This window comes from Hylobates moloch, unplaced genomic scaffold (assembly GCF_009828535.3).
Source record: "Hylobates moloch isolate HMO894 unplaced genomic scaffold, HMol_V3 SCAFFOLD_12, whole genome shotgun sequence".
Classification (NCBI taxonomy): Eukaryota; Metazoa; Chordata; class Mammalia; order Primates; family Hylobatidae; genus Hylobates; species Hylobates moloch.
In genome coordinates this window covers 47237803-47262896 of record NW_026652287.1, presented here as the reverse complement: position 1 = coordinate 47262896, position 25094 = coordinate 47237803, and the positions used below count along the sequence as shown (strand labels likewise).

Genomic DNA, 25094 nt, shown 5'->3' with positions numbered 1-25094 from the left:
GACACTGAGTGTTCTGCTGGGGGCTTGGCGAACAGGGCACCTCCGCCAATCGGCGGCCTCGCGGGGCGGACCCCGGGCCCAGGCCAGCATCTCGGCCAATCGGACGCGTCTGCCCGCCCAGTTGCGGCCTCGCGAGTGCGTGAATGGCCGAGAGTCCGCGGTGCGTGTCACGAGGCTGAGAGCCTATAGTGGCGCGGGAAGGTCGCGGGAGGGCCAATGGGCGGCGGCGCTGAGCCGTCAGTCAGGGCGGCCTAGGCCAATTAGCGGCGGTCTGCGGGGGCGTCACGGACAGCAGCAGAGATCTTGGGCTGAGGTTCCCGGGCGGGCGGGCGCGGAGAGACGCGGGAAGCAGGGGCTGGGCGGGGGTCGCGGCGCCGCAGCTAGCGCAGCCAGCCCGAGGGCCGCCGCCGCCGCCGCCCAGCGCGCTCCGGGGCCGCCGGCCGCAGCCAGCACCCGCCGCGCCGTAGCTCCGGGACCGGCCCCGGCCGCCGCCGCCGCGATGGGCAACGCCGCCGCCGCCAAGAAGGGCAGCGAGCAGGAGAGCGGTGAGTGCCCGGGCCGTGACCCCAATCCTGGCCCTGCGCTGGCAGCCCTGGCCTTGTCCATCATCGCCTGGCCCCTCCCCCTGCGGGGCCCCCCCATTCCTCTCTGCCTACCCCCCAGCGCCCCTTGCCCCGGCCTGTCCAAGGCTGGGGCCCGCGGGCCCGCAGAGTACCCCCTGTAGGGGTCCCCTTCCCCTAGGGCCGCCCCACACTGCAAAGACAGTGCTCCCCCCCAGCTGTCACTGCCAACCATGCACGTATGACCGCTGGGGCCCCACATGGGCCCCTGTCACCAGCCTACCCCCTCCTTTCCTGGCCCCTCTCCCCAGATTCTAATCCCCTCACTTCCTCACTCACCTCTCTCACCTATGGGATCCTCTGCCTGACCCTGACTCAGGTTTCTACCAGTTTGGGAATGCGATGGGGTCTGTCTGCCTCCACCGCGCAGGGACCTTGGCCACTTGCTGACCACACCCCTCCCCCCTCCAGCCCCCGCCATCTTTCTCCTGCCCTTCCCCTCTTCACCTTAGCACAGCCCCCCCTTCCAAACCCATCTTGCCCCCTGAGCATTTCCCAGAGCCACCTCCAGCATTGTTTTTTTTTCTTCTGTGTCACTTGGCATGGGGGACAGGATCTTTCTGGGTCCCTCTGCCTTTCTCATCCTGTCACTGTCATTCTGCTTCTCTGCTTGTGCTCCGTCCTCCAAGCAAGCGTCTGTCCCTGGCTGGGGTAGCAGACTGTTTATGAACGTAGAGAATTGCTTCAGTGCTTCCAAACCCAAGTTTGAGCTGGTCTTGTTGGGATTCATTGCGTACTCTTTCCTGCGTTGGGGTAAGGGGGTGGTGGCAGAGCCCCCTCGCATTTCCTGCCTTGCAGTGAGCTCTAGGCTCCATGGAGGGCCCCTCAATAAATGGTCGTTTCACAACTGAGGCTCCGTCATTCACCCAGTCCCTGGGGCTTCTTCCACCGCTCCTGGCTTGGGATGAAAAGTGTCTGGGTTTAGCGAGGTTCATTCGGTTTTAATTGAGATGGTCAGAAAGAGCACTGGGGAGGAGGAGGCAGTCAAAGAGAGTAATGGGTGACGTCTAGTGATTTGCTTTGACGTCTAGTGATTCTGATCATTCCCAGGGCTCAGCCAGAGAGAGACCTGTTTCACCCACTTGCCCACACATTATGTTGGCCTTTTCCAGCCAGCCAGAGAAAGAGATTCTCTATCTGGAAATGCCATCAGAAATGGTCTTGAACCCCATTCCCAATTTTTACAGCTCTTAAATTGTTGTCACTCCAGTCTGAAAGCTGTAAGGTGGCAGGGATCCCCTGTCCACTTACCCAGAAATAGTCGGAACTATTAGTCGAAAAGAAAGGCCAATTTTTGGTCTCAAACCCCAGCATCTGAGTTTCCTGAATGTCCCCTCCCAGAAAGGTATGAAAGCCAGGGAACTTTATTCCCATACGGATTCAAATAGCAGAACTCAGAGTCACAGAGCAATCATGAAGAGGCCTGACATGTCACCAATGGGCGGGGGCCGGGGAGGGAAGTGCCTGTAGCTGAGTGCTTGATGACAGAGGAGCAGGTGGGTAGTGTCCAAAAAAGGTCTGGGCATGAGCTTGGAGGGGACTTGGCAAGGGGAGAGGAGTCAGGCCCCCCAGCAGGTGAGGCCAGCTGGGAGGTGGAAGGTAGAGGCAGGTAGCTATGTATTGCGGTGGCTCAGTTGAAAGTTGGGGAGATGACAGTCCTGGAAAACCTTCAAGGCTATCAGACACATGTGGTGGGGGGTGGAAAGCCGCACAAGAAAAAAGATCCCAAGAAAAAGATCAGAGGCTCTGGAAAGAACCACTGATTCTCTCAGAGCACAGGTCAGACACCCAGGAATGAATGATCATGATAAAATAGAGCTACTATTTATTCGGCATCTAGGCTATTCCACAGGCTAAATGGCCAGGCGGATAGATATATCTACTCTGGTGACTTTCATAACAGGCTGTTATCCAAATTTTCCAAAGGAGCCCTCTGGTAGAAATGACATCCATGACATAGATGATATCACAGAGGCAGGATTCACATCCAGATCCATCTACCAGCAAACTTCTTGGACCCCAGAATTTCCCGACTTTGACATTTTTCAGCAGCCTCCCAGATTTTTACTCTATCATATTTTCTTAATTTAAAATAATAAAAATTTTACTCACTTCTGTTCAAATGTAAACTTGGAGCTCATTCTAAACAATAATATAAATGAAATCATGAGATTGCCATGCCAGTTATATTTTCTCTGATACATATTAAATACAGTGTAACTAGATAAATGAAACATCCCGAAAATCATGTCATGTTCTGCCAATGGGACCATGTCACACGTTGAGAAACGCCCGAAGCTGTACTTCCTCCCAGAGGCTCCCAGAGAAGGAAATAAGATGAGGAAGGAAGTCCCTCTTTGCTTTGAGGCGCTCTGATTCTGAGAGGATGGAGTTAGACAAAATTTGCCCTCTTATAAGGGTGGGGCAGGGGCGGGGGCAGTAGCCAGGCCAGCCTGCAGGGGGCACCTGGATTTCATCTGCCAGACGCCGGCCCGACTGGGGTCAGGAAAATGCCCAGGCCTTGGGAGGCACCAGTTAAGCATCCTGCAGTCCCCTGTGGTACCATCTCTGTGCCAGGGCAGGACAGAGTCCGCCTCCTCCCAAGAGGCCAGGGATCCAGAATGAACCCTGGAGTGGAATGGGAGGAATCTACACCCAAAGATGGCAAAGCCATTGGGAGAGCTGAGAGGGCCGAGAAAAGACTAAGCCCCAGGCTCTGGCCAAGTTGGAAGAATGGAGAGGGAGCAGCGGCCCCAGGGGCAGGCGCCCAGGTCAGACAGCCAAGTGGGGCTCAGGTCGTGGCTGGCACTGGCTGAAGATACCCCTGGGAGCTGGCCCACAGGGGAAGGAGCAGAGCTGGTAAAAGGGAGCCCCCCATCCCCGGGACACAAGCAGATCCTGGCAAAGAGAGAAAAGCACCCCCCAAGAAGACCCTAGATGGGAAGAACTAGTGCCGTGTAACATCCTATGGATGCCTAAGACGCCAAACACCTTCTGTGCCTTGGCAGTTGTATGGGTGCCCAAGAGGATCTTATCAAGGCAGCTCTCCCCTTAGCGCAACCGCGTCTACAGAAATTTGGAGGGCCCTATCTGTCCCTCCTCCACACCCAGTGGCCTCTGGGTTGGGTTTCTCTTCCTGCTCCCACCCCACGTCTCCCTAGCTCCCCCCGCAGGCAGGGTTCTGGGGATGGACAGCCGAACAGACACGGCAGGTCCCATGAGCCTTCCCAGCCACCGTAGTCCCGGTGCCCTGAGAACAGGACTGAGCGATGGCTTCCAACTCCAGCGATGGTGAGGCTGAGCCCTGTTGCTATAGCAACTTCCCAGGCACACACTGCCCCTCAAGTCAGGGAAGGGCTGCAGCGGGGTCTGGGGCACAGGCGAAGAGGAGGAGGATGTGAACCCCTGGCTGTCCCTGGAAACGCCTCCTGTACAGCCCCGGGCTGTGCGGCCTGGGGAAGAGCAGAGGGGATCGGTGGCCCAGTTCACACAAGGGAGGATGGTCCACCCAGCAGGGGGGCCGGCTCAGAGAGGGGTAGTGGAGCGGTCCATCCTAGTATGGGGGTTCAGCTCAGACTGTAGGATGAGCCATCTCAGTGTTGGGGTCCAGCTCAGAATTGGGGTCGTTCTAGCCCAGTGTTGGGGTCCAGCTCAGAATGGGGGTTGTTCCAGCCCAGTGTTGGGGTCCAGCTCAGAATGGGGGTCGTTCCAGCCCAGTGTTGGGGTCCAGCTCAGAGTTGTGTCATTTAGGTAAGCCCAGAGCAGGGAATCCAGGCTCCACTGGAGGAATCAGCCAGCTTCGAGTAGGGGGCCCGGCCCAGGCTGGGCATTCCTGCCCCAGAATTCCCAGGACAGCCAGATTTCAAAAGGGCAGAAGGTCTGAGATTGTTGTCTGGAGGAAGGGGGTTCTGAGGCTGGGCTCCTTCCGAGGGAGACTCTAAGCCCCTTGCCCAAATTGATATTCTGCTGTTGCAATTCCCTATTCCCAGGGCGAGTTTCTAGATTTCTGACTTCTGCTGTGGCCCTGGCTTTTCAAGGGATGTCAAGGAGTTTTCTCTATGAGCCCAAATGGAATCTGGACCAGAGTGAGAGCTGGCACCCCCTATGTGGGAGATGTGGGCAGGGCGGCAGGCTGTACAGGCCAGCAGCTGGCTGGGTTACCATCCTCTGCCACTTCCTGTTGCTAGCAGGGGTCCTGGGTGCTGGGCATACTCAAAGAGGCTGCCACTGACCCTGTGCTTCTTTTGGGATCTGGAAAGAAGGAGGAAGATGGTCAAGGCTGCCTCCCCCTCCCCCACCCCTGGGTTTAGCCGCTCGTTTCCGGTTTGGACTTTCATGGCCGAGAGTAGAGCCAAGCACAGGGCAAGGTTTGAGAGAGGCCAAGGACATCCCGGGATGCCTTTCCCCTCTCCACCCCCGCATAGGAGCAAAACAAAGAGCCAGATGTACCCATTTTCTCTCTCAGGATAGCAGGATTTGGGGGTTCCACATTGAAAGGGAGTTCAGGGGAGGAGGCAGGGTGGCTCTTGTTACCCCCCGCCCCAAGCCTGTCTCTCCAGCTGTTCTTTCAGCGAATTTTAAAGGAGCTCTGGGGCCTCTTTAGCCCCCAGGGAGTCTCTGGCTGTTGCCTGATCCTGAACCTTAACTCCTTCCCCTCTGCCCAGTGGGCACTGCTCTGGGCACATCAGGTGCTGTCCTCTGCACAGTCCAGCGCCCACTGAGGAAAGCAGGGCCTGGCATCCCGGGAGCAGTGAAGTCCCTGGAAAGGGAAGTTAGTTTTATCGCCCCGCCCTGGGGCACGCAGGCAGCCAGAGGGACACCCTCGGGAGAATCTTCCCATCGCCTCCTGCCAAGGAAGCCCTCTGCAAACCTTGGCCAGCTTGGAGCAGGTACCTTTAAAAGCTTCTGTGGCAACCAGCTCCTCCTCCCTGGTCCCCTGAGGCCATCCCAAGGAGGCTGACTTAGAGGCTCTGCATTTTCCTGGTTTCTCAGCAAAAAGAAGATTCCAGGGAGAGCCCGGGGGGCCGGGGATGGATCTGGGATCAGGCAGTAGCCAGGGTGGGGACTCGGAGACCACCTTCCAGCTGTGGCTGCAGCTGCTCCTCTGGGCCCACCTGGCTGTACGTTTCCTGGGCTACCTGCACCACACCTTCTGGGGGCCTAAGCCACAGCCAGCACCCTGAGCCTCCCTGGCTAGGGGGCAGAAGGCCCCCAGATCACCCCATCCCACCCACCCTTTATTCTACCCTTTGCTGGAAGAGGCAGGAAGCAGAGGTGAGTGTGGGGCCTCTTGACTGAGGTTACGTGCCCCTCCCCCCCATCATCCCTCTCTTTGCCTGCTCCTCCTGGCACTGGCCTCCCCCATGCCCCATCCCCAAATCTGACAAGCTAACAGGGCTAGTGGCACGAGAGGGGACAGAGCCTGGGCGCTCTGGTCCTTTGAGAAGCCAGAGAAGGGGCATGCTAACAGTAAGGCACCCTGTGGAGCTACTCCGTGGGGCACCAGCAGACAACCAGAGGCTGGGAGGTCAGCAAGTCGGGGAGGTGCAGGATTCAGCAATTCTTTCCTTTTTGCTAAGAGCAAAGGGAAAACGGACCAGACCTTTTGGATTCCCTTCAAGCCGGACACCTCTCTGCCTTCTTGTGTGGGTGAAGGTAGAATCCCAACAGGGCACCCTCCACCCTCCCCACCCACTGCTGAATTCTATGTGGATTATTTGGAGGTTTCCAAGGAAGATGTTTTCTGTCACAAAGGTTCTATTACTGAAGCCAGGCACAGTGGCTCACGCCTGTAATCCCAGCACTTTGGGAGGCTAAGGTAGGAGAATCCATTGAGGCCAGAAGTTGGAGACCAGCCTGGGCAACATAGCAAGACCCCATCTCAAAACAAAACAAAACACACAAAGGTTTTGCTAGTGAAAGCGTTGGATTTGGTGTGACCCCCAGGCTCAGGCCCCTGGGCTAGTTGGTAGCGCAGCCAGGCACCCATCTAGGACTCCTGGCCACTCATTGCCTGTCCCCTCTCCGCCTGGTCATTCATTGTGGGGCCTTCTTGGCCACGGTCTCTCTCCGTCCGCCATCTACCACTTTTTTTTTTTTTTTTGAGATGGAGTTTCGCTCTTGTCGTCCAGGCTGGAGTGCAATGGCGCGATATCGGCTCACTGCAACCTCTGCCTCCCGGGTTCAAGCAATTCTCCTGCTTCAGCCTCCTGAGTAGCTGGGATTACAGGCATGCGCCACCACGCCCAGCTAATTTTGTATTTTTAGTAGAGACAGGGTTTCTCCATGTTGCTCAGGCTGGTCTGAAACTCCCAACCTCAGGTGATCCACCTGTCTCGGCCTCCCAAAGTGCTGGGATTACAGGCGTGAGCCAGCGCATCCAGCCACCATCTACCACTTTCTAGCCCCATGGGGGTTCTTCTCTCTGAATGCTGAGGGAGAGCTCCGGAGACAGGTAGTGGGGGTGGCTCCCCACAAGGCCATGTGGGATTCCTGGCAAGCAGACAACCAGCAATGCCAAAGGGCAAGTGTACAGGGCCCCTCAGGGTGGCAGCAAACCCAGGAACATCAGGGGGTTGAAGGCAGCTCTGTCCACATTGGCCACCCTGGTGCACTGGACTCAGCGCTGAAACCAATGGTTGAGTCGGCAGTGAAGTCGTTAATCTCATTGGGACGTGGGGGCAGGCAAGTGACCTCAGACCTGATCAGTCTTTTCCTGTGTACAGTGGGAATAACAGCAGCTCCTACTCCACAGGGTGAGAACGAAGCATAGAAAATACTCAGCGAGGGGCTGGTCCCTTGAGCCCTAGGTGGTGGTTAAAAGGACAAGTCCATAATGCAAGAATCTGTGAGGCTGCGCATTTAAGATTTGAGCACTCAATGTATCTCCTATATTTGTTTTTGGGGTTTTTTTATTATTACTTTTTTTTTTTTGAGACAGGGCCTCACTCTGTCACCCAGCCTGCAGTGTAATGGCTCAATCACGGTTCACTGCAGCCTCTATGTCCCAGGCTTGAACAATCCTCCCACCTCTGCCTCCTGAGTAGTTGGGACTACAGGTGCACAACACCACATCTGGCTAATGTTTTTATTTTTTGTAGAGGGTTTTGATGTTGTCCAGGCTGGTCTCGAACTCCTGTATTCAAGCAATCCCCCCAGCTCGGCCTCCCAGAGTATTATTATTTTTTTGAGACAGAGTCTCACTCTTGCTCAGGCTGGAGTGTAGTGGTGCGATCATAGCTCACTGCAACCTCAATCTCCTGAGCTTTAAGCGATCTTCCTGCCTCAGCCTCCTGCGTAGCTGGAACTGCGGGCATGGACCACTATGCTCAGCTAATTTTTTCATTGTTTCATTTTTTGTAGAGATTGGGTCTTGCTATGTTGCCCAGGCTGGTCTCTAATTCCCGGGTTCAAGAGATTTTCCTGCCCCAGCCTCCCAAATAGCTGGGATTACAGGCATGCGCCACCGTGCCCAGCTAATTTTTGTATTTTTAGTAGAGACGGGGTTTCACCATGTTGGCCAGGCTGGTTTCAAACTCCTGACCTCAAGTGATCTGCCCGCCTTGGCCTCCCAAAGTGCTGGGATTATAGACATGAGCCACCATGCCCGGTCTCTCTCCATATTTTATTTTCTTTTTTCTTTTTTTTTCTTAGACAAGTCTTGCTCTGTCGCCCAGGCTGGAGTGCAGTGGCACGATCTTGGCTCACTGCAACCTCAGTCTCCCGAGTTCAAGCAATTCTCCTGCCTCAGCCTCCCAGGTAGTTAGGATTACAGGCACACACCACCACGCCTGGCTAATTTTTTTGTTTTGTTTTGGAGACACAGTCTCACTCTGTCACCTAGGCTGGAGTGCAATGGCATGATCTCAGCTCACTGCAACCTCTGCCTCCCGGGTCGAAGCGATTCTCCTGCCACCATGCCTGGCTAATTTTTTTGTACTTTTAGTAGAAACGGGGTTTTACCATATTGGCCACGCTGGTCTTGAACTCCTGACCTCAAGTGATGTACCTGCCTCGGCCTCCCAAAGTGCTGGGATTACAGGCATGACCCACCGTACCTGGCCTAATTTTTTTATTTTTAGTAGAGATGGGGTTTCGCCATGTTGGCCAGGCTGGTCTCAAACTCCTGACATCGTGATCCACCCACCTCGGCCTCCCAGAGTGCTGGGATTACAGACGTCAGCCACCGCATCCAGCCTCTCTCCCCATATTTTATACCTCAATTTAGAAAATAATAGGCCAGGCGCGGTGGCTTATGCCTGTAATCCCAGCACTTTGGGAGGCCAAGGCGGGCAGATCACCTGAGGTCAGGAGTTCCAGACCAGCCTGGCCAACATGGCGAAACCCTATCTCTACTAAACATACCAAAATTAGCTGGGTGTGGTGGCAGGTGCCTGTCATCCCAGCTACTCGGGAGGCTGAGGCAGGAGAATCATCTGAACCTGGGAGGCGGAGGTTGCAGTGAGCTGAGATTGTGCCACTGCACTCCAGCCTGGGCAACAAAGCAGGACTCCATCTCAAAAATAATAATAATAATAATTTTAAAAAATAAATTGGCCGGGCGCGGTGGCTCACGCCTGTAATCCCAGCACTTTGGGAGGCCGAGGCAGGTGGATCACAAGCTCAGGAGATCGAGACCATCCTGGCTAACACGGTGAAACCCCGTCTCCACTAAAAAAAATACAAAAAATTCTCCAGGCATGGTGGCAGGCGCCTGTAGTCCCAGCTACTCAGGAGGCTGAGGCAGGAGAATGGCGTGAGCCTGGGAGGCAGAGCTTGCAGTGAGCGGAGATTTCGCCACTGCACTCCAGCCTGGGCGGTAGAGGAGACTCTGTCTCAAAAAAATAAAAATAAAAATAAAAAATTTAAAAAAAGATAGATAAAAAATAATAATAGCTGACATTTATCTGGCACTACCATCACACAGGCCACTGTTCAACTCCCTTTGTCAAGATGAACTCATTCATTCCTCAAAACCACCCCACTTTACAGATGAGGAAAACTGACGCCTAGAGAGGTGAGATCAGTTACCCAAAGTCACAAAGTTCATCAGAGACCAGGCTGGGCTCTGAACTGGATCTTGTCCCCAAGTCCTGGCCCTTAGCCACTTTGCTGGGATGTGTCTCAGCAGAGACGAGAATGACTGTTTTCAAGCCTGTTTCCTGGGTTGTTAAGTGGAGACAATGGATACAAGGCAGGTTGCTGAGAGAGTCAGAAGAGACAGTGTAGACAGCAGCCGGCACAGGGTCTGCCGGGGAAGTTTCAACATTAGCCAGGCAGTGATGTTCGCCTTGGGATGCCGTGGGGCTGAGGAGTGGGCATCGGGTGAGACTTCCCTTGAACCAGCTCTGGAGCAATGCCCTTGCGATTGCCACGGAGAGGAACAGGGCCAGCTGGGTGCCAAGGTGACAGCTGAGCCCCCCAAGGGCGCCTGCTACCCGAGCCCCCGAGGCCTCCATCCCAGGCCCAGCCTCCCCAGAGAAGGGGCCAGAGGAACAGCCAAATCCCAAGGCTATAAATACCTCGGCTGGCGTCGGCCCTGGCCGTGGAATGTCGGTCAGAACTGGGGCGAGTGGGGGTGGGCTGGCCTGCCTGGGCGCCTCCCTCCGTTCCCCTGGGAGTGACCCCTGAGACTCTCTGTACCCCACTTTGGATGGAGTGGCAGCTGGATCCCACCTCTCTGTAGCAAGGGAGGCCCAGGCTACGGCCCAGCCAGGGCCCCCAGAGGCACCAGAAAAAAGTCAGGTTCTGGGTTGGAACTGCACCCCACTTTCCACCAACTATCTCCCCAGAAATCACCTGAACCCACCCCGGTGAGATGGGGGTCTCTAACTCTCCCCTCTCTCCCTTTCAGTGAAAGAATTCTTAGCCAAAGCCAAAGAAGATTTTCTTAAAAAATGGGAAAGTCCCGCTCAGGTAAGGCTGCTGGGTGCAGAGCCCAGGGAGGGGTGAGCTGGTGACCCCCAGCCCCCTGGCTGTGTCCCAGCAACACAGCTAGAATTTCAGAAACCCTGTAGAAGGCTTCAGACCCTCCCCATTTGCTCCCTAGGTGCCCATGGGGGCTCCTGTGTGGAGACACCTGACTGCCCAATGCCAGGCACCCACATCCCACCACCCCTTCCAACGGCCCGCCCCTGCCCCCAGCACAGCTGCCAGCAGCTTCCAGGCCCCAGGCCAGGGCCGGATCTGGCCCCTGCCACCCGCCTTAAGGAATGTGCCCTCTGCCATCTTGATTTTCCGCCCCCTGTCCTCACCCCGCTGACCCCACGTGCTCCCCGGGGCCCCCTCTGCCGGTGGCAGAGGGGATGCCCCAGACCTTAGCCAAGCAGGCCGCGGGGAGGGCGCGCCCTGAGCCTGCCGACCCCTCTGCCCACAGAACACAGCCCACTTGGATCAGTTTGAACGAATCAAGACCCTCGGCACGGGCTCCTTCGGGCGGGTGATGCTGGTGAAACACAAGGAGACTGGGAACCACTATGCTATGAAGATCCTCGACAAACAGAAGGTGAGGTGGCCCGTCCTCGCTCAGGGCCTGCCTGTCAGGCCTTTGCCTGGACTGTGCCCACTCCTTGGAGTGCCCTATCCACCCGTTCACTCACTTGCTTTTTTTTGATTCAGAGTCTCGCTCTGTCGCTCAGGCTGGAGTATGGTGGCGTGATCTACATTAGTGGGGGCTCATATAGTGGGGGCTCACTGCAACCCCCACCTCCCTAGTTCAAGCGATTCTCCTGCCTCAGCATCCCGAGTAGCTGGGATTACAGGTGCCTGCCACCACACCCAGCTAATTTTTGTATTTTTAGTAGAGATGGGTTTTCGCCACGTTGGCCAGGATGGTTTCGAATTCCTGACCTTAGGTGATACACCTGCCTCAGCCTCCCAAAGTGCTGGGATTACAGGCATGAGCCACTGGGCCTGGCCGCTTGGTTTTTTTGCAGGGGACAGGATCCTGCTCTGTTGCCCAGGCAGGAGTGCAGTGACGTGATCATAGCTCACTGTAGCCTCAAACTCCTGAGCTCAAGAGATCCTCTCGAGTAGCTGGGACCACAAGCGCACACTACTATGCCTGGCTAATTTTTGTTTGTTTGTTTGTTTTTTGTTTTAGACAGGGGGTCTTGCTGTGTTGCCCAGGCTGGTCTTGAACTCCTGGCCTCAAGTGATCTCCTACTTCAGCCTCCCAAAGCACAGGGATTACAGGCATGAGCCACCATGCGAGGCTCACCCACTATTCCCCGAGCCCCCATAATGTGCCCGCCCCAGGGGTCAGAAGGGCCCTGTGCTGCCTTCCCAAAGCTCCCTCTCCAGGCCGGCCATGGATTCAAAGCCAGGCACTGTGACACAGGGTCAGACACCAGCCCAAAGGGAGGAGGACAAGAGCACTCTTGGGGGAAGTGGTGTTTACGTGCACTTTCTTCCCGTAAGTATTTTTGTGATCTGACTTTATACCAGGCACTGCTATAAAGCAGCAATGTAACCAGCAGAAATGTAACCTGAGCCACAGAAGCGATTTTAAATTTTCTGTTTGCTCCATCATAAACAGTAAAAACAGCCAGCATGGTGGCGCATGCCTGTAGTCCCAGCTACTAGACAGGCTGAGGCGGGAGGATCACTTGAACCCAGGAGTTCAACTCCAGCCTGGACAACACAGCCAGACCCCATCTCTAAAAAAAAAAAAAGAAAAAAATTTGTAATCAAAAAAGAAAGTGAAAGAAACAGGTGTCATTCATGAAATTCATTTTAATGACATGTTTGGGGCTTTTTGTTTTGTTTTGTTTTGTTTGAGATAGAGTCTCACTCTTGTCGCCCAGGCTGGAGTGCAGTGGCGTGATCTCAGCTCACTGCAACCTCCACCTCCCAGGTTCAAGTGATTCTCCTGCCTCAGCTTCCCAAGTAGCTGGGATTATAGGTGCCGCCACCACGCCCGGCTAACTTTTGTATTTTTAGTAGAGATGGGGTTTCACCATGTTGGTCAGGTTGGTCTTGAACTCCTGACCTCAGGTGATCTGCCCGCCTTGGCCTTCCAAAGTGCTGGGATTACAGATGTGAGCCACCGCACCTGGCCTAATGATATGTTTTAATTAAGCCAGTATATCTACAGCATTACCCTTTCCATGTATTGTCAATGTGAAAATATCATTAATGAAACATTTTACATTCCTTTTATTTTTTTCCCAGTCCTCCATGACTTCGGAAATATTTCCTTTTCTTCTGTACTGAAGTGTCTTTAAAATCCAGTGTCCATTGTATGCTTAAATTTTTCCTGGAAAGATGAGAAAAAGTAGGGAAGTTGAAAAAGCAGATTCACATGCCCAGGTTGTTCCAACCATGCCTGAAAGTCACCAGTACCTGCATCAAGGGTTTAATTTTTGTTTTGTTTTGTTTTGTTTTTGAGATGGAGTTTCGCTCTTGTTGCCCAGGCTGGAGTGCAATGGCACGATCTCAGCTCACTAGAACCTCTGCCTCCTGGTTTCAAGCGATTCTTGTGCTCCAGCCTCCTGAGTAGCTGGAATTATAGGCACCGGCTACCATGCCCAGCTAATTTTTTAATTTTTTTTTTTTTTTGGAAACGGAGTCTCGCTCTGTCACTCAGGCTGGAGTGCAGTGGCACAATCTTGGCTCACTGCAACCTCTGCCTCCCGGGTTCACGCCATTCTCCTGCCTCAGTCTCCTGAGTAGCTGGGACTACAGGTGCCCGCCACCACGCCTGGCTAATTTTTTGTATTTTTAGTAGAGATGGGGTTTCACCATGTTAGCCAGGATGGTCTCGACCTCCTGACCTTGTAATCCGCCTGCCTTGGCCTCCCAAAGAGCTGGGATTACAGGCGTGAGCAACCGCACCTGGCCAATTTTTAAATATTTTTAGTAGAGACAGGGTTTCACCATTTTGGCCAGGCTGGTTGTTTTTTGTTTGTTTTTGTTTTGTTTTGTTTTGTTTTGTTTTTGAGATGGAGTATCGCTCTGCTGCCCAGGCTGGAGTGCAGTGGCACGATCTCAGATCACTGCCAGCTCCACCTCCCGAGTTCATACCATTCTCCTGCCTCAGCCTCCTGAGTAGCTGGGACTACAGGCACCCACCACCACGCCTGGCTAATTTTTTGTATTTTTAGTAGAGACGGGGTTTCACCATGTTAGCCAGGATGGTCTTGATCTCCTGACCTAGTGATCCGCCTGCCTCGGCCTCTCAAAGTGCTGGGATTACAGGCGTGAGCCACCGTGCCCGGCCTGGTTGTTTTGTTTTTGGGACAGGGTCTTGCTCTGTTGCCCAGGCTGAAGTGCAGCTGAGCTCAAATGATCCTCCTGCCTCAGCCTCTGGAGCTGCTGGGACCGTAGTCGTGCCATGCCCAGCTAATTGCTTTTGTTGTTGTTGTTGTTGTTGTTGTTGTTTGTAGAGATGGGGTCTCGCTACATTGCCCAGACTAGTCTCAAACTCCTGGGCTCAAGTGATTTACCTGCCTGGGCCTCCCAAAGTGCTGGGATTACAGGCGTGAGCCACCGTGCCCAGCTGGTGTCAGTTTTAAAATTTATATTTTAGACACTTAAAATTTTTGAATTTGGCTCCCCATCCGACCAGCCATATTTCAAGGGCTCACCATCCCCCTGTGTCTAATGGGGACTGAACTGGGTAGGGCAGGTGTAGACTCTGAGGACACAGCTATGTGAACAAAGCAGTTGACAGCTAACCGAGAGACCAGGCTGGCCACATGTTACACACCAGCCTGACATCAGCCAGCTGTGTGACCTTGGGCAAGTCACCTCCCCTCTCTGTGTCTGGTCTTCCAAACTGGCATACTGCCAGCATGGGCCTCTAGGGCTTCTGTCCTGATTCAGTGAGAGACTAGGTGCCAGGTGCCTGCTTATGGCATCTGCTACTAGGGGACAGGTGATGGCTGAGGAGCTGTCAGCCTGAGGTTCAGGTTGCTGTGTGGAGTGTTCTAGACAAGGGTAAGGCAGTTCCTAAACCTCCCACCCCTTGGGCTTCTCCTGCCTGTCTTTTCAATTTCAGTTCAGCTCCCCCTTCCTCCAGAAAGCTCTCTCTGATTCCCCCTTCCCCAGACCATGCCAGGTACTTTACATGGGCTTCTTGGGGGCTGCTTCTCCACAACCCCAAGATACCCTCCACCACGGCTCTGACCTCTCTGGGGGTAACCCATGTATTCTTTGCCCTGGACTTTGTGCCGTGCAAGGACAAGCAGACCCTAGCCTCCCTGATGCTGTGTCCTCAGCATCAGCCAAGGGCCCGACAGGCCACAGGCACACAAATGATTCTGGCTGAAGGAACCGGCCTGGCTCTGGCATTCCTAGTTCCAGGCATCAGGGGAAATGAGGCCCCTCTCACCTCCCCCTCCTTTCTGCCCTCCCCTCCTACCCTTCCCAGGTGGTGAAACTGAAACAGATCGAACACACCCTGAATGAAAAGCGCATCCTGCAAGCTGTCAACTTTCCGTTCCTCGTCAAACTCGAGTTCTCCTTCAAGGTGGGGTCCCAGTGGCCAAGGGGCGGGGTCACTGCATTGGGTCCCAGCCTTCTGGCCCCCAAGGCTTGGGTCGGAGCTGAGGACAATCAGTGGCTGCCCTCTTTTGTGGAAGAACAAGATCCCTGGAGGAGGGAGATCAGGGGACGGGAGTCAGGCTGGGACTCTGGTAGACCCAAGTTCAGTTCCTGGTCCAGCCAGTTTGTAGTTCGATACCCTTGGCAAGCCACCCAACCTCAGTAACATCCCTCAAAAGCAGCACCTGGTTTATGGCAAGAGCCTGACCCAGGAGCACAAACTCTGCCCCAGGCAGCCAGGGTTCAGTTCCCAGTTCAGTACTTCCTGATGTGTGGCCCCGGGCAAGAGACTTATCTCCCCAAGCCTCAGTTTTCTCATTGGTAAAATGGGGATCATACCAGTTCCAGCCTGGTGGGGTTGTCATGACAGTTCCAGGCACGTCTTGAGCGCCCTTTGGGAGCCGTTTTGGGTGCCATCCAAAGCTGTGGTCATGAGAAACAGGAAAGGCCACTCAGGGCCAGCTTCATGGGCGTTTGACCCAGAGAAGCACAAGGGCCTGTGCTCCGAGGGACCCCACACTGGTTTAACGCTTTGCTGCTGCTGCTGTCTTGAGATCCGTAATAATTTTTTTTTGTTGAGACAGTCTCACTCTGTTGCTCAGGGTAGAGTGCAGTGGTGCAATCTTGGCTCACTACAACCTCTGCCTCCTGGGTTCAAGCAATTCTCCTGACTCAGCCTCCTGAGTAGCTGGGATTCCAGGTGCCCACCACCATGCCCAGCTTATTTTTGTATTTTTAGTAGAGACAGGATTTCGCCATGTTGCACAGGCTGGTCTTGAACTCCTGACCTCAAGTGATCTGCCTGCCTTGGCCTCCCAAAGTGCTGGGATTACAGGCGTGACCCACCATGCCGGGCCGTTTTGTTTTGTTTTGTTTAGGATAAGGTCTCACCCTGTTGCCCAGGCTGGAGTTCAGTGGTGCAATTACAGCTTACTACAACCTTCACCTCCCAGACTCAAGCGATCCTCCCACCTCAGTCTCCTGAGTAGCTGAGACTACAGGTGCACGCCATGATGCCCAGCTAATTTTTGTATTTTTGTAGAGACAGGGTCTCACTATGTTGCCCAGGCTGGTCTCAAACTCCTAGGCTCAAGTGATCCACCCACCTTGGCCTCCCAAAGTACCGGGATTATACAGGCATGAGCCACCACACCCGGCCCTCTGTAATAATTTTTTAACCAGGGGCCACCTTTTTTATTCTGGGCCCCACTAATTCTGCAGCCTATCATGATCCCATTTTACAGATGACAAAACTGTGGCCTCAAAGCCTTACTCAAGCTCCCAGAGCAAGGTACTATAGAGTTCTCTCTCCAGCCAAGGCAGGCTAACCAGGTCCCGACATACCCCTGAGCCAGCCCTCACTTTCACCCATTAACAGCAGGATAAGGGTCGCCCCTATAGAACACGATTCCTACAGGGAGCCAGGTTCGCTGTTGTCATTTAATGTTTGAACACCAGCCGGGGAGGCCCCCAGGGCCTTCAGATAGGCTCCAAGTCTCAGGGAGTGGGCCCTTGACCAGCCACTGCTTCCCACAGGACAACTCAAACTTATACATGGTCATGGAGTACGTGCCCGGTGGGGAGATGTTCTCACACCTAAGGCGGATCGGAAGGTTCAGGTAAGCAGGCCACCCACCATCACATCAGGCTGTCAGGGTGTCCACAGGTGGCAGTGCACGGTGCACGACCAAGCCCCCTGGGGATGCAGAGGAGTCCAGCATACTTCAACATGCAGGTGGTCTCCCAGGATCCTGTGGGTTTCTGTTTCCCCTGTGCTGAGGAATATGTGATGTTTCAACCACCACAAAACAAAACACAGCAAACATGGCAACTTAGGTGTCCAAACTGAAGTTGGTGCCAGGTACAGTGGTTCTCATCAGTAATCCCAGCACTTTGCGAGGCCGAGGTGGGCAGATCACCTGCGGTCAGGAGTTCGAGACCAGCCTGGCCAACATGGCAAAACCCTGTCTCCACTAAAAATACAAAACTGAGCTGGGCGTGGTATTGGGCACCTGTAATCCCAGCTACTTGGGAGGCTGGGGCAGGAGAATCACTTGAACCCAGGAGACAGAGGTTGCAGTGAGCCAAGATCACACCACTGCACTCCAGCCTGGGTGAGAGAGTGACATGCCGTCTCGAAAAAAAAAAAAATTGAAGTTGTTGATTTTGTGCATTTTTTGAGCCCCAAAAGGTGGCATGCATCTGTAGTCCCACTACTCCTGAGGCTGAGGTGAGAAGATCATTTGAGCTCAAGAATTTGAGACCAGCCTGGGCTGCATAGTGAGGTTTTATCTCTTTTTTAAAAAAAAATTGGCCAGGCGCGGTGGCTCATGCCTGTAATCCCAGCACTTTGGGAGGCCGAGGTGGGCGGATCACGAAGTCAGGAGATCGAGACCATCCTGGCTAACATGGTGAAACCCCGTCTCTACTAAAAAAATACAAAACAATTAGCCGGGCGTGATGGCAGGCGCCTATAGTCCCAGCTACTTGGGAGGCTGAGGCAGGAGTATGGCGTGAACCCGGGAGGCGGAGCTTGCAGTGAGCCAAGATCGCGCCACTGCACTCCAGCCTGGGTGACAGAGCGAGACTCTGTCTCAAAAAAAATAAGTAAATAAATAAAATAAAATAAAAATTATACTATTATTTTATTTTATATAGATCAATAGTTTTATATGTGTAGATTTTAATATATATTTTTATACATAAAATAAAACTATATACAGAAATTTGTAAGTTTAAGATACAGGCCGGGTACAGTGGCTCATGCCCTATAATCCCACTTTGGGAGGCCAAGGTGGGCAGATTGCTAGAGCCCAGGAATTTGAGACCAGCCTAACATAGCAAGACCCCATCTCTACAAAAAAATACAAAAAAAAAAAAAAGTAGTCAAGTGTGGTGGCACATTCCTGTAGTCCCAGCTACTGAAGAGGCTGAGGTGGGAAGATCACCTGAGCCTGGGAGGTCAAGACTGCATGAGCCATGATCACGCTGCTGCACTCCAGACTGGGTTGTAACAGAGACCCTGCTGAAAGAAAAAAATTTTTTTTTAACTTATAAATTTGTCTTATTAACTTCTAAGTTTACAAATGTAGTTTTATTTGATTTTATTTTTTGAGACAGAGTTTCACTCTTGTCACCCAGGCTGGAGTGCAGTGGCACGATCTCAGCTCCATGCAACCTCTGCCTCCCGGGTTCAAGTGATTCTCTTGTCTCAGCCTCCCAAGTAGCTGGGACTACAGGCGCATGCCCCCTTGCCTGGCTAATTTTTGTACTTTTAGTAGAGATGGGGTTTCACCATGTTGGCCAGGCTGGTCTCAAACGCCTGACCTCAGGTGATCCGCCCCCCTTGGCCTCTCAAAATGCTGGGATTACAGGCATGGGCCACCGCACTGGCCTTGTAGTTGTATTTTAGACAGATAACTATAGATTCACTTTACATACAATAAAATGCACAGTTCTTCAATGTTCCATGCCACAAATTTTGACAGTTGTATACAGCTACCTAACCTCCACCCAAAACAGTATATGGAACTTTTCTATCACCTCAGAAAATTCCCTTGAATCCCTTTCTTTCTTTTTTTTTTTTTTCCAATAATATACAGAGGTGGAGGCCGGGTGCCGTGGCTCACGCCTGTAATCCCAGCACTTTGGGAGGCCGAGGCGGGCGGATCACAAGGTCAGCAGTTCGAGACCAGTCTGACCAACATGGTGAAACCCCGTCTCCACTAAAAATACAAAAATTAGCCGGGCGTGGTGGTGCACGCCTGTAATCCCAGCTATTCAGGAGGCTGAGGCAAGAGAATCGCTTGTTTCTGGGAGGCGAAGGTTGCAGTGAGACGAGATTTATGCCATTGCACTCCAGTCTGGGCAAGACAGCGAGATTCCATCTCAAAAAAAATCAATAAATAAAAAAAAAAATATATATATATATATATACACACACACGCACATATCTACATACACACAGAGGTGAAGTCTTGCCTATATTGCCCAGGCTGGTCTCGAACTCCTGGGCTCAAGCGATCCTCCCACCTCGACCCCCCAAAATGCTGGGATTACAGGGGTGAGCCACCGCACTGGGCTGAATCCCTCTCTTGACACGTCACCTCCCTGCCAAAGGCAGTTGTCCTTTCTGACTTCAAACACCGTGCCTTTGTTTTGTCTGGGCGTGGACATGATATAAATGGCCTCATTCATGTTCTTTTGTGTCTTCTTTTGCTTAACATAATCAGTTTGAAATGCAGCCACATTGTTGAGTGGATGCATGGGCTGTCCTGTTGGCGGTGGTGGTGGTGAGTGGAATTCCATTGTATGACTATAGCTCAGTCTGTGATTCCACTCTCGTGTGGATGGACCCACAGGCTGTTTCCCGTGTCGGGCTATCTAAGAATCAGGTGCCTTGCGTTTCTGACGGCTGGACTGGAGGTGTCTTCCTCTGGGGGAGGCTCTGCAGGGCTACCTGCTGGACCATTTTGGGGCATGGCCACTGATGTTCACCTCCCCATTTGTCCCCATCAGCGAGCCCCATGCCCGTTTCTACGCGGCCCAGATCGTCCTGACCTTTGAGTATCTGCACTCGCTGGATCTCATCTACAGGGACCTGAAGCCGGAGAATCTGCTCATTGACCAGCAGGGCTACATTCAGGTGCCCACCAGGCCGGGCGAGGGGCAGCCCTGGGGAAACCGTGGCCTGGACCCTCCCTCCCTGCCAACTGCCTGTTCTTGTGCCCACAGGTGACAGACTTCGGTTTTGCCAAGCGCGTGAAGGGCCGCACTTGGACCTTGTGCGGCACCCCTGAGTACCTGGCCCCTGAGATTATCCTGAGCAAAGTAGGAGCCTCCCCAGCCCTCCCCTTCCCCTGAGGCTGGCTCTGCTCTCCTGCTCTCGCCCCCTCCTCACCCTGTGCCCCCCCATCTTGCTCCAGGGCTACAACAAGGCCGTGGACTGGTGGGCCCTGGGGGTTCTTATCTATGAAATGGCCGCTGGCTACCCGCCCTTCTTCGCAGACCAGCCCATCCAGATCTATGAGAAGATCGTCTCTGGGAAGGTGAGGTCCGGATGTGGGGACACAGCCCTGGAAGAAACAGACCCTTCCCTGCTCACCCATCCTACTCCCTGGGGAGACCTGCTTGTTGTCAGAATAATCTAGAAGTTCCTTAAGTCAGGCCAGGTGGTGAAGCTGGACGCATCGGCCACACTGAGGCCAACACCTCAAGCCCCCTCGCTGTCCAGCCCCAACCCTGCGGTTCCAGAATCCCATGGGCTTCCAAAATCCCGAGCCTCACGGGAACTTCTTGGCCACAGAACACAAACCGCCCTGCCAGACAACCCTCCTTGTCGCTCCTCGTCCCAGTTAGTGCGAGTTTTCGCAAATTCCAAGGCAGAAAAACGAATGTATTTGGTTCCCGTTCCCAGGTGCTGTCCACAGCCTCACCCGAGAGTGCCCTCACTTAGCGTTTATAGCCCATGCTTCCTCTCCCAAACCCAAATTTGCCTAACTCTGAGGGTTCAGATGAGGGGTGGTGAAGCCATCTCAGCTCACATCTATGACAGGTGCAAAGTGCCCACCATCCACCAGGCCTTAGAATCCCCATCAGTCATACCCTGAGATGGTGGCACCCTCTGTAGGAGAGGTGAGGAAACGGGCTGGGAAAAGGGATGTGTCTTGGCCAAGATCACACTTTGGTGAGTAGGTAATCATCGTAGGCAATCATCGTAGGCACTGATGGCCGGAGAGAGGTTGGGGACCCCAGCTCTGCCCTCAGCTCAACCACCTTGCTGGGAAAACCCGACCATCCCCCCACTTGGTCCAGCATCTCCTACACAGGAGCTTTTGGTTGGCCCGGAGTCACGACACTGTGGTGGGAGCACCCTCAGGCTCAGCCTGGGCCCCAGTCCCAGCTCTGCCACCGACTGGCTTTGAAACTTTGGGGCTGGGTACAATGGCTCACACCTGTAATGCCAGCACCTTGGGAAGTGGAGGCTTGAGGCCAGGAGTTCCAGACCAGCCTGGGCAACATAGCCAGACCCCATCTCTAAAAAAAAAAAAAAAAAACTGGCCGGGCGCTGTAGCTCACACCTGTAATCCCAGCACTGTGGGAGGCCAAGGCGGGCAGATCACCTGAGGTCAGGAGTTCGAGACCAGCCTGACTAACGTGGTGAAACTCTGTCTCTACTAAAAACACACACACAAAAAATTAGCTGGGTATAGTGGCAGGCGCCTATAATCCCAGCTACTTGGGAGGCTGAGGCAGGAGAATCACTTGAACCCAGGAGGCGGAGGTTGCAGTGAGCCAAGATCACACCATTGTACTCCAGCCTGGGCAACAGGGTGAGACTCTGTCTCAAAAAAAAAAAAAAAAAAACCTAAAAATTAGCTGGGCGTGATGGTGCACCTCTGTATTCCCAGCTCATCAGGAGGCTGAGGCAGGAGGATCACTTGAGCCCAGAAGTTCGAGGCTGCAGTGAGCTGTGATTGCGTCACTGCAATCTAGCCTGGGTCACAGAGCCAGACTCTGTCTTTTAAAAAAATTCAGGCAAGTGGGGTGCCCCTGCTGGACACATAGCATCACTAAAAGGGAAAGATGAAGGCCAGGCGCAGTGGCTCACGCCTGTAATCCCAGCACTTTGGGAGGCCGAGGCAGGTGGATCACAAGGTCAAGAGTTCAAGACCAGCCTGGCTAACATGGTGAAACCCTGTCTCTACTACAAATACAAAAATTAGCTGGGCGTGGTGGCAGGCACCTGTAATCCCAGCTACTCGGGAGGCTGAGGCAGAGAACTGCTTGAACCCGGGAGACAGAGGTTGCAGTGAGCCGAGATTGCGCCATTGCACGTCAGCCTGGGTGACAGAGCAAGACTCTGTTTCAAAAAAAGGGAAAGATGAGGCATCTGCCACGGGACCAAAAGAAACTGCCAAGACAATGGCCCAGAGTTGGCCAGGTGCGGTGGCTCACACCTGTAATCCCAGCACTTTGGGAGGCCGAGGCGGGCGGATCACGAGGTCAGGAGTTTAAGACCAGACTGACCAACATGGTGAAACCCCGTCTCTACTAAAAATACAAAAATTAGCTGGATGTGGTGGTGCACACCTGTAATCCCAGCTACTCAGGAGTCTGAGGCAGAAGAATCACTTGAAACCGGAAGGCAGAGGTTGCAGTGAGCTGAGATTGCGCCACTGCACTCCAGCCTGGGCAACAGAGCAAGACTCCGTCTCAAAAAAAAAAAAAAAAAGAAAATAAAAAAGAAAATGTCCCAGAGTAGGAAAAAAAAAAGAAAGAAAAAAAAAAAACACAGAAGATCCCATAGGAGAAGATGCACATGACTCCCTTCTTTGTAGCATTTTCTAGTTCCCCCGCACCCTCAGTGGTATTATCTCCCTTGTGCAGCCCTGGGATATCTGCCCCACATCTGAGAGGCATGCGCAGGCCCAGAGAGGTTAAGGGCCATGGCCAAGGTCACACAGCATGTAAGAGGCACAGCAGGAACAAAAAGTCGTTTCTTGCAACTATAACTCCAGTGATGACTTGCATACAAGGCTGTGGGCTCAAAGCGTTTGGGGAAAACTTTCAAGAAGAGTTGAGCTGGGTTGTAAAGAATGGAAGAGCCTTAGCTATGCAGAAAGAGGAGAGAAAAAGTTTGTTATAAGCATGAATATTTCAGAAGTCTCCAGACCCCAGCAGAGATGCCTTCAGCAGCAGCAGCAGCAGCTGAGAATGCAAGTTCTAGAGTCCAGTAGACCTGAGATGGAATTGCCCCATCCCACGCCTCAGTGTGACCTAGGAAGAGCTGTTTAACCCAAGCCTCAGTTTCCCCTTCTCTGAAATGGAAATCATCATAGCACTTGCCTTAGAGCAATGGTTCTTAAAGGGGATCCCTTTCCAGCAGCACCATTGCTGGGGAATTTGTTAGAAATGCAGATTCTTGGGCCAGGCACGGTGGCTCACACCTATAATCCCAACACTTTGGGAGGCCAAGGCAGGTGGATCACCTGAGGTCAAGAGTTCAAGACCAGCCTGACCAATATGGTGAAACCCCGTCTCTACTAAAAATACAAAAATTAGCCGGGTGTCGTGGCGTGAGCCTCTAATCTCAGCTACTCAGGAGGCTGAGACAGGAGAATTCCTTGAGCCCAGATTGCACCACTGCACTCCAGCCTGGGCTACAGAGTGAGGGTTTTTTTTTTCAAAGAAATGCAGATTCTTGCTGGGTGCGGGTGGCTCACGCCTATAATCCTAGCACTTTGGGAGGCCGAAGCAGGAGGATCGCTTGAGCCTAGGAGTTCAAGACCAGCCTGGGCAATGTAGTGAGACCCTGTCTCTACAAAAACTTCTTAAAATACCTAGCTCTTGAATTTTTAAAGTTTTTAAATAAATGCAGATTCTTAGGCCACAGTATCAGATTTCCTAAATTGGAAACTGTAGGGTAGGCCCAAGGAGCTGTTTTTTTTTTTTTTTTTTTTTTTTTTTTGAGACGGAGTCTCGCTCTGTTGCCTAGGCTGGAGTGCAGTGGCGCGATCTTGGCTCACTGCAAGCTCCGCCTCCCGGGTTCACGCCATTCTCCTGCCTCAGCCTCTCCGAGTAGCTGAGACTACAGGCGCCCGCCACCACGCCCGGCTAATTTTTTTTGTATTTTTAGTAGAGACGGGGTTTCACCGTGGTCTCGATCTCCTGACCTCGTGATCCGCCCGCCTCGGCCTCCCAAAGTGCTGGGATTACAAGCGTGAGCCACCGCGCCCGGCCCCAAGGAGCTGTTTTACAGGATGCTGGCAGGCACTCTGCTTTGGAGGCCCCCACCCAGTAGGACCGTTGGATGGAGACAGAAGCCTCATGGGCTCCCCAAGTTCCAGACCAGCTTCCCACCCTGTCCTTATACCTCTTCCTCCAGGTGCGGTTCCCTTCCCACTTCAGCTCTGACTTGAAGGACCTGCTGCGGAACCTCCTGCAGGTAGATCTCACCAAGCGCTTTGGGAACCTCAAGAATGGGGTCAACGATATCAAGAACCACAAGTGGTTTGCCACAACTGACTGGATTGCCATCTACCAGAGGAAGGTGGGCCTCCCCTCCTTAAGCCTGCTGAGGGTTTGGGAGCAGGCCAAGAGTCAGGGAGGACAGCCAAGAGAGAGATAGAGAAGAGAACACAGGTTCAGGAGCAACCTAAAGTAGAGAGCTTAGAGCAGTGGGGTCTAGAAATGGGATTCTGTGGTCATTTGGCCATCCCGTGACCTTGTGCAGCAGATGCCTCTCTCTGGGAAGTAATTTCCCCTTTGATGAGTTGGCTACATTAAGAGTTTCGGGCTGTTAAGAGGAATCCATCACCTAATGGTAAGCACAGGCCTGAGTCAGAGTAAATATCTCTTGAATGTTAGGCCATTCGCATTTATTGTTGTAATAATGATTATGTTGAATGCTGAGGTCTGGGTGATTCTTGATCCCTCTCCAGGTGGAAGCTCCCTTCATACCAAAGTTTAAAGGCCCTGGGGATACGAGTAACTTTGACGACTATGAGGAAGAAGAAATCCGGGTCTCCATCAATGAGAAGTGTGGCAAGGAGTTTTCTGAGTTTTAGGGGTGTGCCTGTGCCCCCATGGGTTTTCTTTTTTCTTTTTTTTTTTTGGTGGGAGGGTGGGAGGGTTGGATTGAACAGCCAGAGGGCCCCAGAGTTCCTTGCATCTAATTTCACCCCCACCCCACCCTCCAGGGTTAGGGGGAGCAGGAAGCCCAAATAATCGGAGGGACAGAAACACCAGCTGCTCCCCCTCATCCCCTTCACCCTCCTGCCCCCTCTCCCACTTTTCCCTTCCTCCTTCCCCACAGCCCCCCAGCCCCTCAGCCCACTCAGCCCACTTCTGCCTGTTTTAAACGAGTTTCTCAACTCCAGTCAGACCAGGTCTTGCTGGTGTATCCAGGGACAGGGTATGGAAAGAGGG

At 53.3% G+C, this 25094-nt stretch overlaps 3 protein-coding genes across 4 annotated transcripts in view; all 3 read left to right on the top strand.

Annotated features, from left to right (window-relative positions):
* Positions 1-280: 280 nt before the first annotated feature.
* PRKACA (protein kinase cAMP-activated catalytic subunit alpha) lies at positions 281-25094 on the top strand. 2 transcript variants are annotated; one of them, XM_032169934.2, is made up of 10 exons: positions 281-545; positions 10474-10535; positions 10996-11124; positions 14992-15090; positions 16701-16783; positions 19683-19809; positions 19899-19994; positions 20090-20212; positions 24052-24216; positions 24608-25094. In XM_032169934.2, exons 1-10 carry the CDS (start codon positions 500-502, stop codon positions 24731-24733), a joined length of 1056 nt encoding a protein of 351 aa, XP_032025825.1. In that variant the 5' UTR covers positions 281-499; the 3' UTR covers positions 24734-25094. The 2 variants fall into 2 exon arrangements, with proteins under 2 accessions (XP_032025825.1, XP_032025826.1); XM_032169935.2 differs by lacking the exon at positions 281-545 and adding an exon at positions 3845-3911.
* Positions 5542-6037, top strand: SMIM46 (small integral membrane protein 46). Its single transcript, XM_058425469.1, has one exon. The coding sequence runs from the start codon at positions 5651-5653 to the stop codon at positions 5801-5803; it is 153 nt and encodes a 50-aa protein (XP_058281452.1). The 5' UTR covers positions 5542-5650; the 3' UTR covers positions 5804-6037.
* The window catches only part of SAMD1 (sterile alpha motif domain containing 1), a 7440-nt gene continuing 7097 nt past the window's right edge, over positions 24752-25094 (top strand). The window contains exon 1 of the mRNA XM_032171588.2: positions 24752-24755. Coding sequence (XP_032027479.2) covers positions 24752-24755 — 4 coding nt within the window. The remainder of the gene's footprint in view (positions 24756-25094) is intronic.